The sequence below is a fragment of the Cyrtonyx montezumae genome, unplaced genomic scaffold (assembly GCF_038088225.1).
Source record: "Cyrtonyx montezumae isolate F1298 unplaced genomic scaffold, pur_monq_1.0 scaffold_7, whole genome shotgun sequence".
Taxonomy (NCBI): Eukaryota; Metazoa; Chordata; class Aves; order Galliformes; family Odontophoridae; genus Cyrtonyx; species Cyrtonyx montezumae.
This window is the reverse complement of record NW_027072078.1, coordinates 16,965,857-16,982,001: the sequence shown is the minus strand read 5'-3', so window position 1 is coordinate 16,982,001 and position 16,145 is coordinate 16,965,857. Positions and strand designations below refer to the sequence as shown.

At 39.8% G+C, this 16,145-nt stretch overlaps 1 protein-coding gene across 1 annotated transcript in view; it reads left to right on the top strand.

Annotated features, from left to right (window-relative positions):
* The window catches only part of CMKLR2 (chemerin chemokine-like receptor 2), a 23,324-nt gene extending 7,179 nt beyond the window's left edge, over positions 1 to 16,145 (top strand). The window contains exons 2-3 of the mRNA XM_065751017.1: positions 1,713 to 1,863; positions 15,001 to 16,145. Of these exons, the coding sequence (XP_065607089.1) occupies positions 15,014 to 16,066 (1,053 nt within the window). The 5' untranslated portion in view covers positions 1,713 to 1,863; positions 15,001 to 15,013 and the 3' untranslated portion in view covers positions 16,067 to 16,145. The remainder of the gene's footprint in view (positions 1 to 1,712; positions 1,864 to 15,000) is intronic.

Here is a 16,145-nt window from a genome sequence, read left to right as displayed (position 1 = left end):
CCCAGTCAACTTAAATTTAAGGTGAAGGAAACAGCCTCTTATAGATAACTGTTCTCCATCTCAAACTAATAGAAACCATTGCACTCAGCAGAATGCTCCCTGCACCAAGAAGGTGAAGAGAAACTGACATGTATGTGATTCCAATTTGCTTGCTGAGGTTTGTCTTTTAGTACAGATTGTGTGTGGGCATTTCTACCCAGTAATTTTCTCTCTTGCCTTACTCAGATAGTGCTGAGCAAGCCTTTGAATTAACTGCCTTACAATAACTGGATTTGACAAAGTATCTACAGAGATAGACTCGTGTACTATTACAAGCAAAATACTCTGCAGATACGCAGTTGAACGGTGCCTGGATTCACCTTATCCCAATATTTACAAGATAACTGCTATTAAAAGAGCTTTTTATCAGCTAAGATTCACCTGTCAGTTACCTAGAAGAAAGAATAAATATTTAAACAGCAAGAAATATTGCCAAATCATGAGGTCTTCTGAAGTCTTTCTGCTCTCTTCAGGCAACCCAGATACCTGTCTATGTCACATATTTATAGGTGTGATGTCCCACCGCTGTCATCTTCTCCAGGTCCAGACTCTGTGTCCTGCTGTAACATAATCTCCGTCCTTCTTTCCTCTGTAGCTTTTTGCCTCCTCATACAAGCTATCAGCGTTCTATGTTATATTGGCAGAACAAGAAGAACTGACTTGGGAGAAAGACAAAACATGATTGTTTTGCTGGAGGGAGTTTCTGGCTCCTGATAAGAGATTCTATAACTTGTGAGCCACAGCAGTAGCACTTAAAAATGATAGTCTTACTGACCGAATGCTGAAATTTCATTGTTTCTGCTTCTCACTAAGTAATTCCCTCATTTTTATTATTATTTTTATTATTATTGTTTTTACTGGAATCAGTAGAGTTGACTGAATTCAATCAGTGTTGAACATTTTAGGTGTTTTGAACTAGTCACAGATAAGTGCAGCAGTTAAGATTGTTCCTTCCACTAGATTTACGTTTTGGCAGGAGTGGGCTGACAGACCCACAGCTGATTTAAAGTGGTATGATGAACGCAGTACCATCAAAGTCAAGTGACACTATGGTACAAAGATACTTGGAGAATAATATTCACATTTTACTGGCAGAGAGGCTAAGGTATGTGGAGAGCATGAGGCTTGACCACAAACACTCAGTAGCCTCTTGACAGAACTGGGGTTCAAGCCAAGTCTCCTAAAGCCCAGTTTAAATGTCTGACCACAGAATTACACTGATGGGCAAGAGGACTAGTAACTCATACTTTGAGAAGTTCACTTTTCTCTTGCATACAAAGGGAGTTTAATAATCCTAAATACAAACTGAAAGTATCTCAGAGTACTGTTAAGAAAATGATGCTTTCAGTGTAGCTTAAGCATCTTTCTGTTCATTCAACGTTATTTTCTATAAGCCAGAGTGGTCAGAAACAAAAGAAGTACTGTTCAAATCCTTCTCTACATAACAAAAAGCAGCCTGCAACTGTAAAGTCCATTTCCATTCATCAGCCACCACATCTGTTGCTTGCTTGGACACTGGCCAAAATGAGTCATTCACGTCTAACATTTATTTTGGTAAAATACTGGGATTATACAGAAGGGCAATATTTCAAAACCCGGTTTAGCAAACCAAGGGAAGTTGGAAACAACTTCCTCACAGCTGAAAACAAACACAGCGTTATATCATTCTGCAGCTTTATTAGGAGGAAGGCAGTAGCCAAGTGAAGCAGCTGGAATCACACTGAAGTCACTCTGAACTCTACAGATCATTCCGTTCTTCCTTCTGCTACAGAGAGCACATCCCTGACTTAGAGCGTGCTTTCATCTGAAAAACTTAGAAGGTGGGTCAAACTTTCTATTAAAATTTTAACCTTTCTCTCCATTTCTTCAGAATAACATGCATCTACATACAAAGCAACACTCACATGCAAATTCTGTAAGGTAGTATAATGGCTAAAAGAATTTCTTAGTATAAAGAATGTGACATTCATTTGTTTCAAAGATTATTTTGAACCAGCCCTGAAGCAAGCAGGGATATGAAAGTAGGTGTGAATTTAAATTTTAATAACTTCTAAATGTGTTTATACGCTGTTTGAGTAATTTAGCCAGCCAAAGAATGCCAGCTGACCTTGGCTAAAATATCTCCCCACACCTTGTGTTAGTTTCATTAGCTTGCTTTGCTTAGGGATGATACATCTCCAGCTATCCCAAATTCCAGTAATATGAAAAATAAGTACATTAGTTCTGATCTAGATTCCAGGAGAGGAACTGGATATCATTTCAACTTCAGATAACAAATTGATTGTTAACAATTGTCAAGTCTGTAATTATTAACAGGATAAGAACATAATTATTTAGAACAGTTACAGTCATGAAGAATTATAAAGAGTTCCGTGTGATCTGAGCTGGAAGGCTTGTGTGTTTTCACCACTATCATGAAGTAAGGTGGAAAGATGTGGATCTATCTGTAACTCTGTACATGGAATAGTGTTTTCTAGGAAGCAACAAGATTTAAAGCTTCCTATATGAGTATACAATAGGCAAGACTGGATTCCACCTCCTGTTCTGCCCTATTGATCGCCACGTCATCGTCCTCTTTAGCCTTCTTAAATACTATTTTGTAAATTCAAACAAAATACGAGAATTCTTTTTGTAGCTTTATAGAAGATGTATAGATTCACTGAGAATTAAGACACGTTTGCATTCTAGCTGAACAAAATTTTCTTCTTGAATAATTTCACATTTAAGCTTTTCAGTCTGTGATCTGTTCTTAAACATCTTTGTGTGTGAATGTGTGAATAAGTCCACTATTCCAAACAGTAAATAGATAGTTTTGCAGATCATTGTAGTCTGTTGAATAAAAAAAGCCAGTAACAAAAGCATTCATTTTGTCTCATGGAATGTGTCAACAGTTCAGATGCCTGTCTCACTGTGGTTGCTGGTTGTCTGGCTAATTTTCACTCATTATTTTTAATAATGGTTTGATTAGTCTCCATTCATTCTGAAGCTAGAAGTTTCATAAGCAGCCTGTGTTGTTGCTGACTTTTCAGAAAAGAAAAGAGTTGGAGGAAGAGTTTCTCATGGCACATTACCAGAAGGAACTGCTGAGACCGGGGTGGCCAGTACCCAAGAGACATTTGGTTTTAGAAAGGAAGATATCATGCATGGATCATCTCCCCAACACTCAATGACTCTTTTACAGTGTGCTTGACACACACAAAAAAAATTGTCCTCAAAGCACTTGCATCTATGCTCTTATTTTCAGTATGTTCCAGATGCCATGGGTATAAGGAAAAGACATAAGGAAAAAAAACATGTATCAGGCTATGACTGCTCACTTCCAGAGAGTCTTTGCTGGTTTGTTGCTGCTCTTTTTCACCTGCCCACTGCTTTACTGCATTACAGTTCTTTAGAGGAACCGAACAGACATGCTTCAGGGAGAATATCTTTTCCTTAGTGGACCCAATGACAAATTAACAAAACCCATTTCTGTAAGCAAGATTTGGTTTCAGAGGTATCTACAAAGGCCAGCACTCCAGAAGACTCCAGACTTTTCCAAGAACTTTAGTATTCAGTTTTCAGTATCTACCATTATTCTCACATTTTTCTAACCCTAAAATCATTCAGAGTTGTAGATGCAGTTTTAACACATTCACAGCCATAAGCCATCTAGTGCTCAGTTATACTTGTATAAGAATGGAAGCCAAAGTAAATTTTCCATGGTTAGCCTAACATTTAGTTGTCTGCTTAATTCTTTCCGCTTGAGATTTTTTTGTTGGCATTTTTTTAAATATTGATCAGGTCACTGCATGCAGAGAAAGCAGAAAAACATGCAGTCTAATGGGCAATGAATGGCATTTTTTTTAGTTTGACTTCTAGAATTCTGGGTTAAACAACAGAAAGATCTTTCAGGAGGACAAGTAACAACGTGTTCCCATCTCTGATAACTTCACTTGTCTTCCTCTAAGCTTTGTCTATTTCTTTCTTCCCTGATATCTCTCTCCCATCCCTGACTCTTCTCAGAAGGAAATATTTCCAGAATTATAAGACACAGTTGTGAAGAGCCAGCACCTTTTCCCCTTATCCACAAAATATATTCGCTTCTTCATTGTTCTGGCAAGGTCCGGGTTCTACCTTCATCTCTACATTTGAATCTACTGTTTGGCTTTAGGCAAGTAACTTCTGTTCCTTTCCCTATTTCTTGTGTGTCTGTTTATTCTGTTTTGAGTATAAACAAGGCAGGAATTGTCTCTCATTATGTTCACGCTGAGCCTAGATGCAGTGAGGCTTTGATCTCCAAAAGCTAGGGCCTTTGAATACTTTCCCAGCACAAAATACTTGCCTCTTTCAGCAAGTGTGAGCCTGGCACAGCAAGTTTCGATCTCTTTTGAAGCTACCTGGTTGAGAGAGACAACAAAACTGTGAAGAGAAAGCCCCTGAAGTAACAATGTAATATCATTTTCAACACTCCCATTTCTTTTTCTGATCATCTTTCGAAGGACTCAGCCTCATATTGTTCTAGTGGGATCTTTCAGAAATGTTAAGAACTATTGTCCTTTTAAGAAAAAAAAAGATGTTTCTCACTGTCTTAAACTCTAACTGGAGTGTATTGTACCATGTCCAGTGGAGTCTAATTCAATGTGACATAGAAGTGATTTGCAAAGGTAATACAGGAAACCTATAAAGCCAGTATTTCCAAGCTTCTAGTTTAACATCTGAATCAGATGCCATCTATTCTCATCACTGTAAGGCAGTGTTCCCTGTACCATATTAGGGAAATAGATAAACATCCAGTCCTTCTGAAAATGTTTTACTAGTATAGTTCTGGATATTTTTTTTCTTTTTGGTTGTTGTTGTTTAGTTTTGCAGGAAAACAGCAGTTAATTTGGACCTGAGTTTAATGTAAAAAACAAAACAAAAAAACCTGTATGAACATCAGCAGTACATAGTGACCTTATTACAAGTCCTCCAAAGGTAATGCTTCCCATTTTATTATGTTGGTGGTATGGCAGTAGAGATTTAACCTTCCCACCAATATTCTATTTCTTTTTGTTGCTGTGTAACAGATGGCAGCAGAGGGGCAGTCTGACAGAACATCATCTGAGATGGAAGAGTGGATGAAGCAAAGGGGTAGAATTGAATTCCTCCACACTTAAAAAATGGCGCCCACTGACATTCATTGATGCTTGCTGAATGTTTCTGGAGAACAAAAAGTGGATGCAAACACAGTGAGGTGGTGGGTGGTGCATTTCAGCAGTGGAAAGAGTGACATGAAAAAAAGCCATATTTGGGATGGTCAGTCAGGTTTTTACAAGCACAACGTGCAGGCTCTTCTTCATCACTGCATAGCTAATGATAGTGACTGTATTGAAAAAGCGTTTTGTAGATGAGAATTTGCTCTATCAAATCATGTTATTGTGCTCTTTGTATTTATTGTAGTTTCCATGAAAATAAATAGGAGGCATTACCTTCAGAGTGACCTACCTTGATTAACTGTGAAGGCCTAGAAGTATGCCGTCTCATCAGCTGGAATGTTTTGGTTTTTATACTAGCACTGCTTGGAAATGAGCGTTCTGGTAAACCTCTGCAAGAGTATGTATCATGAGTAATATAACCATAGGTAGAAGAAACTTCTGTTCAATGAGCAATAAAACTAATATAGAAGAAAGATTTAGAAGGCAGTATCTAACAACACACACTGTTGGAAGTGACTGGAAAATGAATATATAAAACAGATCATTGAAAGGCATATTTCAGCAATTATTGTCTTGCTAATCTTTATTTCCTGGGATTAGCTCTTAATTCTTGTTAAAAGGACAATAAGGATAGCAGATAAGTTGATTTTATGTTATTTCATAGAAATTTTTTTTATCTTGCTGGAGAGTGGTTTTTGATTACTTTTTTCCCCCTCCTGTAATGACCTCGTCCCTGAAGTAATTTCATAATGGCTGCTTTCTAACATATATTTAATTGGCCTTAATCAGTCTGCTGAGACAACCGTTTGTAGTCTGAAAGAAATCCCCACATTCACTTTATTCTGTGCTCATTTGTTCCTTCCTCTTAGGAAAGCGGTGCGATTAATGCATTTGTTTGCTGAAGTAGGACAGCCTATTAAAAACACTGTAGTTGCATGATCATGTAATGATTATATAAAAGCCTATCAAAATCTTCCATCACAAATGTGCAACAGTTGTGACCTAAAAGTTGCACATAACTCTTGCATGAGAAACATTAAAAAGTCACGCTTGATTAGAAATACAAACATTTATCATCTTAGACATCCAGACACTGTTTAGCCAAGACAACAGCTTTAAAATTTTTGAGGTGTCTCCATTATCCTACACATGTAATTATTATGATGGCTCGTAGCTAAAGAAAGTATTGACAGCATTTAAGGAAGAATAGGATGTGTACAAAACTCAGACCTGACAGATAAAGATAAGCCTGGACAGGGATTGTCCAGGCTTATCTTTATCTGTCAGGTCTGAGTTTTGTAGGCTACTTTTTACTACAGAGAAAGCCAACCAGAAACTGCAGGGCTGCCCAGGTAGGTGCTGGCTCCCACCCAAACAGTGGACATTGTGTCACAGGGCAGAGTCCTGTTTCAGGAAGGAGAAGGTATCCCAGAGGTGAAGCTGTGGTTTCTTCACTTCATTGTGAGTGAAAGGATGGTGTTATTTTTAAGAAAGGAAGATTGGACTGTGAAGAACCGGGTGAGGATTTTCAGTTTAGCACCTAGTTTATCAGAAACTTCCTGTAATTCATTCTCAACCTTCTTGTCTGTAAAGCTACTGATGATACTTCTCACAGGAGTCCAGTTTCACTACAGCCTCTGAATACTTAGGTGTTATGACTGGTTATATAAGTTCATAAGTTCATAAGTTCATAAGTTCATAAGGTTGGAAAGGACCTATAAGATCATCTAGTCCAACCATCCTCCTATCACTATCTCTACCCAACTACTAAATTAAGTCCTTTAGCACCTCATCTAGACGCTTCTTGAACAGCGCTAGGGATGGTGCCTCAACCACCTCTCTAGGCAGGCCATTCCAGTGCCTGACCACTCTTTCAGAAAAGAAATGCTTCCTGAGGTCTAATCTAAATCTTCCCTGGCGCAACTTGTGGCCATTCCCTCTCGTCCTGTCATTACTTATCAGGGAGAAGAGGCCTACCCCCTCCTCACCACAACCCCCCTTCAGGAAGTGGTAGAGTGCAATAAGGTCTCCTCTGAGCCTCCTCTTCTCCAGACTAAACAATCCCAGCTCCCTCAGCCGCTCCTCATAAGACTTGTGCTCCAGGCCCCTCACCAGTTTTGTTGCCCTTCTCTGAACACGCTCCAGGGCCTCAATGTCCTTCTTGTAGTGAGGGGCCCAAAACTGAACACAGTACTCGAGGTGCGGCCGTACCAGAGCTGAGTACAGGGGGATGATCACCTCCCTGCTCCTGCTGGCTACACTATTTCTAATACAGGCCAGGATGCTGTTGGCCTTCTTAGCCACCTGGGCACACTGCCGGCTCATGTTGAGCCGAGCATCAACCAACACCCCCAGGTCCTTTTCCTCTCTACATTCTTCAAGCCATTCTGCCCCAAGCCTATAGCATTGCATGGGGTTATTGTGGCCAAAGTGCAGGACCCGGCACTTGGTCTTATTGAACCTCATCCCATTTTGCTCAGCCCAGCTGTTCAGCCTATCCAAATCCCTCTGAAGGGCCTCCCTACCCTCAGGCAGTTTGACACATCCTCCCAGCTTTGTGTCATCTGCAAACTTACTGAGGGTACACTCAATTCCCTCATCTAGGTCATCAATAAAGATATTAAACAAGATGGGCCCCAAAACTGACCCTTGGGGGACACCACTCGTTACAGGACGCCAGCTGGACTTAACTCCATTAACCACTACCCTCTGGGCACGGCCCTCCAGCCAGTTCTCCACCCAGAGAAGAGTGAACCTGTCCACACCACGGGCTGCCAGTTTCCTTAGGAGAATACTGTGGGAGACCGTGTCAAAGGCCTTGCTGAAGTCCAGGTAGACTACATCAACAGCCTTTCCCTCATCTACCTGTCTGGTCACCCAGTCATAGAAGGAGATGAGGTTGGACAAGCACGACCTGCCCCTGGTGAACCCGTGCTGGCTGGGTCTGATCCCTTTATTGCCATGCACGTGTCGTGTGATCTCCCTCAATATCATCTGTTCCATAACTTTCCCTGATACCGAGGTCAGGCTGACAGGCCTGTAGTTCCCCGGGTCTTCCTTACGGCCTTTCTTGAAGATGGGAGTCACATCGGCAAGCCTCCAATCTTGTGGGACCTCTCCAGATAACCAGGAATGCTGATAGATGGCAGAAAGTGGCTCGGCAATCACCTCTGCTAGCTCCCTCAGCACCCTTGGGTGGATCCCATCTGGCCCCATGGACTTGTGGCAGTTCAGATGGAGGAGAAGATCTCTGACCGTCTCTGCTTGAATCACAGGGGGTGCATTATGCACCCCGTCCCGGACTTCCAGGTCAGGGCAAGTACCATTTGGATAACTGTCCTGTCTATTAAAGACAGATGTGAAGAAGGCATTGAGAACCTCAGCCTTTTCCTTATCATCTGTGGTTATATTGCCTGCCTCGTTGAGTAAAGGAGGGAAATTTTCCTTAGTTTTTCTCCTGCTGTTAATATATTTGTAAAAGGGTTTCCTGTTCTCCTTTACAGCATTAGCCAGCCTAATTTCAAGCTGGGCTTTAGCATTTCTAATTTTCTGCCTGCAATATATAGATACTCAGTTCTGTCTGCTATATAGACTGCCTATATATATATATATATACTGCCTGCTATATAGATACTCAGTTCTGTCATATAGGATGTAAGACCATAATTTAAATATTGAAATACACTGTTCATCTCAACTTTTGTCATTTTGTTGATTTTGCTTGACCTTATGTTTATGGTCACACAATAGACTTGCAGATATTAGAGTAACCCTTTATACTCAGAAAAATACCAAAAGAGTTAGTTGTACTTTTAGCTGTACTAACAGAGGGGAATGAGGCAGGAGCTGACTAAACAGTTACAAGGTCATTTCCTCCCAGTGCATATCCCAAATACACCCAAGTTTGTGTTTTCTTTGGAGATGGAAATCTTAGTGCATGGGATCTGCATGAAAAAAGATAAGTTTTTACCAAATGCATTTGCTGGTTCTAGAAATTTTGAGTTACTTGTTTATGGAAATAAGCTGCTTAATTGCAGCAGTTGTCTGAGTGATTTGTTAATTTAAACCAGAGTTACCATAGGTATTTTTCTTATTACAGCAGCCTTTTTAGTTATAGGTTTGATTTTTTCATTTGTTGTTTAACATTTCTGTGGCAGCAGCAGTCCATGTCTGAAATCATTGTTTTACCAGTATTAACTGTGTCTGTACTAAGAGTTTGTTAATCTCACTGCAAGACTCAGTTTGTACAAAATGTTATGAGACTATTATCTGGTCAGATGACTTCAATACCGCAGATAAAGCAGTGTTATGACTAACAGTATCGTGTTCAGCCTTGCTTAAACATAGTTGCTTTTGGCATTAATTTTAGAAGATGTCTAGCTAGGACATTGCATATGCATTCCTAACACTGTTTCAGTGAGAGACATAATGGAGAATGATGGCTATTTACACTTTTGTCTTACCTGCTAGAGCAAATTTATATGCGTATTGTGTACTGGAAACATTTTCAAGACATGGCATACCTATCACGATCTGTTCAAGTTGTTACATTCACAGCAGCACACAAAGTCACTTCATTACTGTATGCCTACTGACTATTAGAACAGTTCTGCATTTTTGTAGAAGAGAAAACATACACCAGCCTTGATTCTGCTTTTCTGTGTACCAGATACAACAGCCAGTTTCCTAGTAGCTTTGTCTGCAGGGTCAGATTTAAGCTTGAATTATACCATAGTTATGATTTAACTTTGTAGTGTGGGTGTACCAAGCATTTCTTGCCATAAGAATGTTCCTACAAGGTGATCATCTTATGTATATAGTTGGCTGACAGTTCATAATATCATCAGTAATCACATCAGTCTGTGAATTTTAGGATCTTAACTTCTGCCTCAGTAAAATACTTTCCAAAAATGTATATATTGTTCAAACAAACTTGCTCAGCCGTCTGTTTTGAACTTCACAGATAAACATGAAATTCACCTAGTAGTTTATGAATTTGAATCTACAGCAACTCAAAATTTGGCACCTCAAAAGCTTGAAGATTTTTCGAAGCCTCCCTCCCTGCAATTAATTCTGTATCCAGACAAATTGCTAAGACACAGCATAACAAGCAGGCTTTGGGTGACCTCTTGAAAAGCTAGCTGTTCTCCAACATCTAACTCTTGCAAATGACAAATGTTGAAGTGAATTAATCAAACAGGCTTTCCTGTAACTACAGATCATATAAGCAGAATATGATATGCTCAGAATTATTCACGAAGACATTAAAAGAAGGGGTTTTGCATTATATGCCCTCTATGAAGCCAACTATTGTGACAGCCAGCTCCACATTCTATAATTTTCCTATTAAGGCCCAACACTGAAACCCTGAACTCAGTTTAGCAGTCCAAAGGCTTTCAGCACAGTTTATCACACTGAACAAGTATATTCAGAGGTGGCCACTCAAATATTTGGTTAAAAGTTAACACAACACAGACAGTGAATAAGCTCTTCCCTTGAACATATCTGTAAGTTCCTAAACTTCCAGGGTCAAACATGAGGGAGAGGCTGCATGGGCTGCAGCCCAAACTCATGGCATAAACTACCAGCGCAATTAAACTGCGCCCCAACTTGCATGCTGCCCAGAGAACTTTGAACCCCCAGGAAGACCTTACATCAAGGGAGGTGAAAGGAAATAGTGACTGTTTTGTTTGTCTTCTCCTATTTTAGACTGAAAACCCAGCCTAATTTCATTCCAAAGCCATTCCACTGACCTCAGGGCTGAGGCATGGTGAGGTCAAATGACTTCCCCTGGTCAAAGAGGATGCACACAGCATAGCCAGGAATAGAGACCTTGTCTCATGTCATGACTGCAAGGCTGTTCTTTCTATGACAAAAGTTGTTCTGTTGTGAGCAGATTCAGACATTTGTCTGAGTGATCATTATGGCTTACCTTTCTAAAATGCTATAATGGTGAGAGAGTACAAAATTCAGGTACTTGTAATAAAAAACTGCAAGTCCGTCAATTCAGATCTTATTCTGTATTTCCTCACTGAAACACAGAAAGTCACTGTGTGTAACACATGGTAAAATTTCTTCCCAGCAGCTCCTAGGCTTTATGTTTTAGATGCATTTATTAATAATCTTTGTTTCTTTGAATGTTCTGAAATGCATTAACACTGAGCATCACCCTGTGATATTCCTATGAAGTAATTTCATAATTGATTTCAGTTTTACAGAAGGGCACAGGAAATGAAACCTCTAGTCAAACATTCTGAAACCTATTTGGCTAAAATTTAACAACTATATTCATAATTAAGCAACTGAATCAAGGAAACTCAGTTTTCAGAGCTGCTTGTGACCTCAGCAAACAGGAACAGACACCAGTGAAAGGACAAATGCTAAGCATACACTTCACACAGTCTGTGCACTATTTAAAAAGATGACAGGATGAAGACTAAACTTGGTTATATTCATCCAAATGCAATATGACACTGTTCTGTAACCTGCAGCTGCCCCCAGGTCCTATTGCCAGGCCTCTGACCACATTTTCCTGTTTATTAAAATTTGTTTTCCTCCCTGTGGCCATTTTTTCCAGATCTGGACCTGCATGGTCCGAGACATTGAACTGCATCATCTCCCTCACTCTTCCTAACAAAGGAAGCCAAATGAGAACTGCAAAAAGTCTACTTTTTTTTTCTCTCTACTGGACCTCTGTTTGCAGACAGGTTCATGAAAGAGTCTTCTCAGTCTGGAAATCAGGCCATCTGGCAAAGATTTTGCAGGAAATCAGAAACAAAATAAGGAATTTCTTCGCTTTCAAGATCTGGATTTGGACTTCAAGATAATTCTGCTTCTTAAAGTATATATTAAGAAACTCATGTTTGGAATAGTGTGCGTAACACACTACGCAGTATATGTTGTGAATGTTAATGATTATTCTTGGAGGGAAAAAAATCTGTGTCATTACAGCTTTAAAACAGCATAGCTCCTCTGAAAATCCCCCTAATGATTATCTTTCTCAGAGCAGCACCTAATTCCATGAATCTTGTTACAGAAGTGCTCTGTATATATGGAAGGTACACACAGAAGCTTCTGGGCTTTCAAATTGAATTAGGCTATATGGATAAGACTTAGCAAGACTGCCAATTTCAGCATCTGTGTCCTGAGAGCAGTGGTAAAGAATGCTCCTTCCACTTCTTTTGCCCCACTGCTAAAGAGTTACAATACTGGAAGACTGGGAGTTAGAGATAAGGAAGAAAGATAACCTTGGAAAAAATATTTCCTCAAAGTACATTGCATTTTAGATTTGTGCTCTTCCAGTGGAAGAGTTTTAAACTACAGGAGGCTTGTAAGTATTTGATATTTAGCTATGTTTTCTTTCTGCTGTACATCATCCATGAGATTCCAAATATTAAATTAACATTGCTGGGCAGAAGGCAAACATCTGTTGTTTTTAGCCCAGTTAGGAAAAAATAGTTCGGGGGTTACACACAGGGAGAAAATGCTTGAACCCAAGTGTTGATTTGTGCTAGCTATTGAGAAACTTAGAAGCAAACCTGATTAATGACTAAGATACAGGATGTTAATCATCAAGATATTGAAAAATGGCACTAGTTTAATTGCGTATTTTCAACTTTAAGGTATAATTTTGTATACAGGCAGACACACTTAAAAATAACGTCAGTGTTCCCTGAAACTGTCCAAATGTAGGGTTGCTCCAGATGTTAGTGGTACTGCTGCTTGTTTATACCATTTCTCAGCAGATGTTATGCTATTTGAAAAAATTACTCAGATGGGTGGTACCAGTATTTGATGCAGAGTCTACCCCCGTGGGGCATGTAATTACATGGATACAGCCCAATATGTATCATTTTATCAGGACAGCAAAGCAAATAGCATTCCTTTAGCTTGATGTAAGTTGCAAGGGGCAAATGTTATCGTAGCCTCTTTATAGACTAGACTTTACTGACTTCTATTGCTTTAAAAAATAAAAGAAAGTTACACAGCTCTGTTGTTATTCCAAACTTATCCCATCTGTCTATAAATAAGAAATAAAATCCTGCCAATGTGTTTCACTTATGTGAGGAAAGTTATGTATATAAATACAGGCATGCAGATACACTTCTGCAGGGCATTTTCTCCTGCTGTCCTTCTGCTATCTTTTAACATACTAAAGGAGTTACGGGAACGCTTAGCCAGGTTCCAGAAGCGCAGGCTGAATCTTAGTTTCTGAGCAGAACTATCACTCAAATATACCATTAAGCTCATCCGTGGTACAGCCAATGGGTTGATCATATCCTGCTCTCAGTGCAGCTGAGGCCAACCAGAAAACATTGCTTTAAATAACAGTAGAATTTAGCAGAATATTTATTTTGAGTATGGCAGATACTTTCATCAGACCACGGTCATTTATGCTATTCTTTTGCTGTACTTTGGAATGAATACAGTGCCTCTAAGTACTTTCTCCTGCTCAAGTGTCATTTGATGATTTCCTATGTGTTTATTTTCTTTCTTCAAGATCTTTCTATTGGTTGATTTTCCTTTTTCACTCCTCCCATCCCTCCTACAGTCTTCCTCTTCAGCTTTAGAGGAAAATTCCTATTTGAAAAATTATGTTGCATGTTCCAGAAGCTTTTGTAACAGAAGAAAATTTAGGCTTTTTTTTTTTTTTAAGGCAAAAGAAAAAAAAACAAAACCACAAATCAAACAATTAATTTCCAGCAGTAGCTCTTACAGTTTATATTATTCTCCAGGAAGCTTAGTTTTCTTTCCTCCATTACCTGTTTTTCAGATCACTAATGGAAGAACATGCCAGTTGTATGTACTGCCACTGAAATGTTTTCAGTATATTTTCATCTCTACATCCTTTACTGCATTTTGCCTGGGCTGTATCCCAGGGAATCTAACACTGAGTAGGTCTGAGAATCAGTATTCCTTAACATGAGGCTGGATGTGTGATAGACAGGAATAAAGCCACGAACTTTCATTTGCTGACAAAAATCACTGTCTGTATTTTGTTAGCTAGAACTTGGAATGTATGAAGATGCAGCTTTTTTTTTTTTTTTTTAAGAAAAAAAGCTTCCTGGCAATTTCTTGCTTTTGTAGATGCCCAGTGCTTCTCTGATTTCTAATACAGACATGGTCCATAAAACTTGCTTCAAATGGGATCAGAGCAATTGCAAAACAACAGAAAGTATGGCAGTTACAGCAGAATAGCAAGATCCTAGACTGCAGCACGTAAGGATTTACTCAAATGCAACAGCAATAGACACAGAAATAAAGGAAAGGAGCTGCTTACCTTCAGAAGGCCTCAGGTACACAGGGATCTCCAGCAAGATATCCTTACTTCCACTGCCAACCCTTAAATGAGGTCCACTTTCTGGTTACTCAGGTGCACTACACTGCATGCACCTGAGCTCCCCTGGGTTGGCCCTGCCTTCCTGCCAGGTGTGCAATCATTGTTTCAGGCTGTAACTTAGCATTTCTGCTACAGCAGTAAAATACCAAACCCAAATAGAAAAGAATACAAATCACACTTCAGTAAAACTTTGCAACATCATCAACCAGTGATGTTGTGGTCAGTGCTTTCTTAAATAAAGGCAAGGAAAATAGTTCCCAGACTACTTATATGGAGTTTTTCTTGAAATGTGTGCAGCTGAAATACTTCACAAGCTTTGTAACAGAGGTTGACAGCTAGGAAGTAATAGATAATATGAAACTAAACTCAAAGCAGTTGCAGATTACTGTGTACAACACAGTAAAACAGATCCCCTTTGATTGTTCCATTTCTTTTCTTCCCTAGAAGGCAGCTGGGCAACATGACATTTGAAGATTTTGAGAACTACTCATATTTCTATGACCTGCCTGAGGAAGAAGAATCACCCCAATCCACCCTCAGCATTGCCCATATGATTTCCCTTTCATTTTACAGTGTGGCATTTCTTTTGGGAGTACCAGGTAATGCCATTGTCATCTGGTTTATGGGCTTCAAGTGGGATAAATCTGTCTCTACACTCTGGTTCCTCAATCTGGCCATTGCAGATTTCATTTTTGTTCTCTTTCTGCCCCTTTATATCACATACGTGGCAATGGGCTTCCACTGGCCTTTTGGGAAGTGGCTCTGTAAAATGAACTCATTCATCGCACTGCTGAATATGTTTGCCAGTGTTTTCTTCCTGACATTCATCAGCCTTGACCGCTACATCCGCCTTGTCCACCCAGTTTTTTCCTACAAGTATCGGACCATAAAGAACACCCTCATTCTTAGTGGGATTATTTGGATGTCAGCTGCAATTATTGGTGGCCCTGCCTTATACTTCAGAGACACTGCTACCGTTTTCAACAATGTCACCATTTGCTACAACAACTTCCATGTGCATGACAGAGAGCTCATTTTGCTGAGACATCACATCCTGATTTGGGTGAGGCTTGCATTTGGTTACCTCTTTCCTCTGCTGACCATGGTCATTTGCTACTCATTGCTGATTGTTAAAGTAAAGAAGAGAACAGTGTTGACTTCTAGCAGGCTCTTCTGGACCATCATTGCTGTAGTTGTAGCTTTTTTTCTTTGCTGGACACCATATCACATATTCAGCATTGTGGAGCTCTCTGCTCACCATAATGAAAATTTGCATGACTTACTGCAGGATGGCATTCCCCTCTCCACAGGCCTTGCTTTCATCAACAGTTGTCTCAATCCAATCCTCTATGTTCTCATTAGCAAGAAGTTCCAGGCCCAGGTCAAGACAACAGTCTCTGAGGTGCTAAAATTGGCGCTGTGGGAGGTGAGCCGCTCAGGAACTGTCAGTGAGCAGCTGTGGAGCTCAGACAACACTCATGCACCTGTGCACTGTTGTGAAACTGCTCAGTGACTGTTCATCACCATCCATCTGTAAAATAGCTGACAGATTTGGAGGTGGTGTTGAGTTCACATCTGCCAATGAGACATGG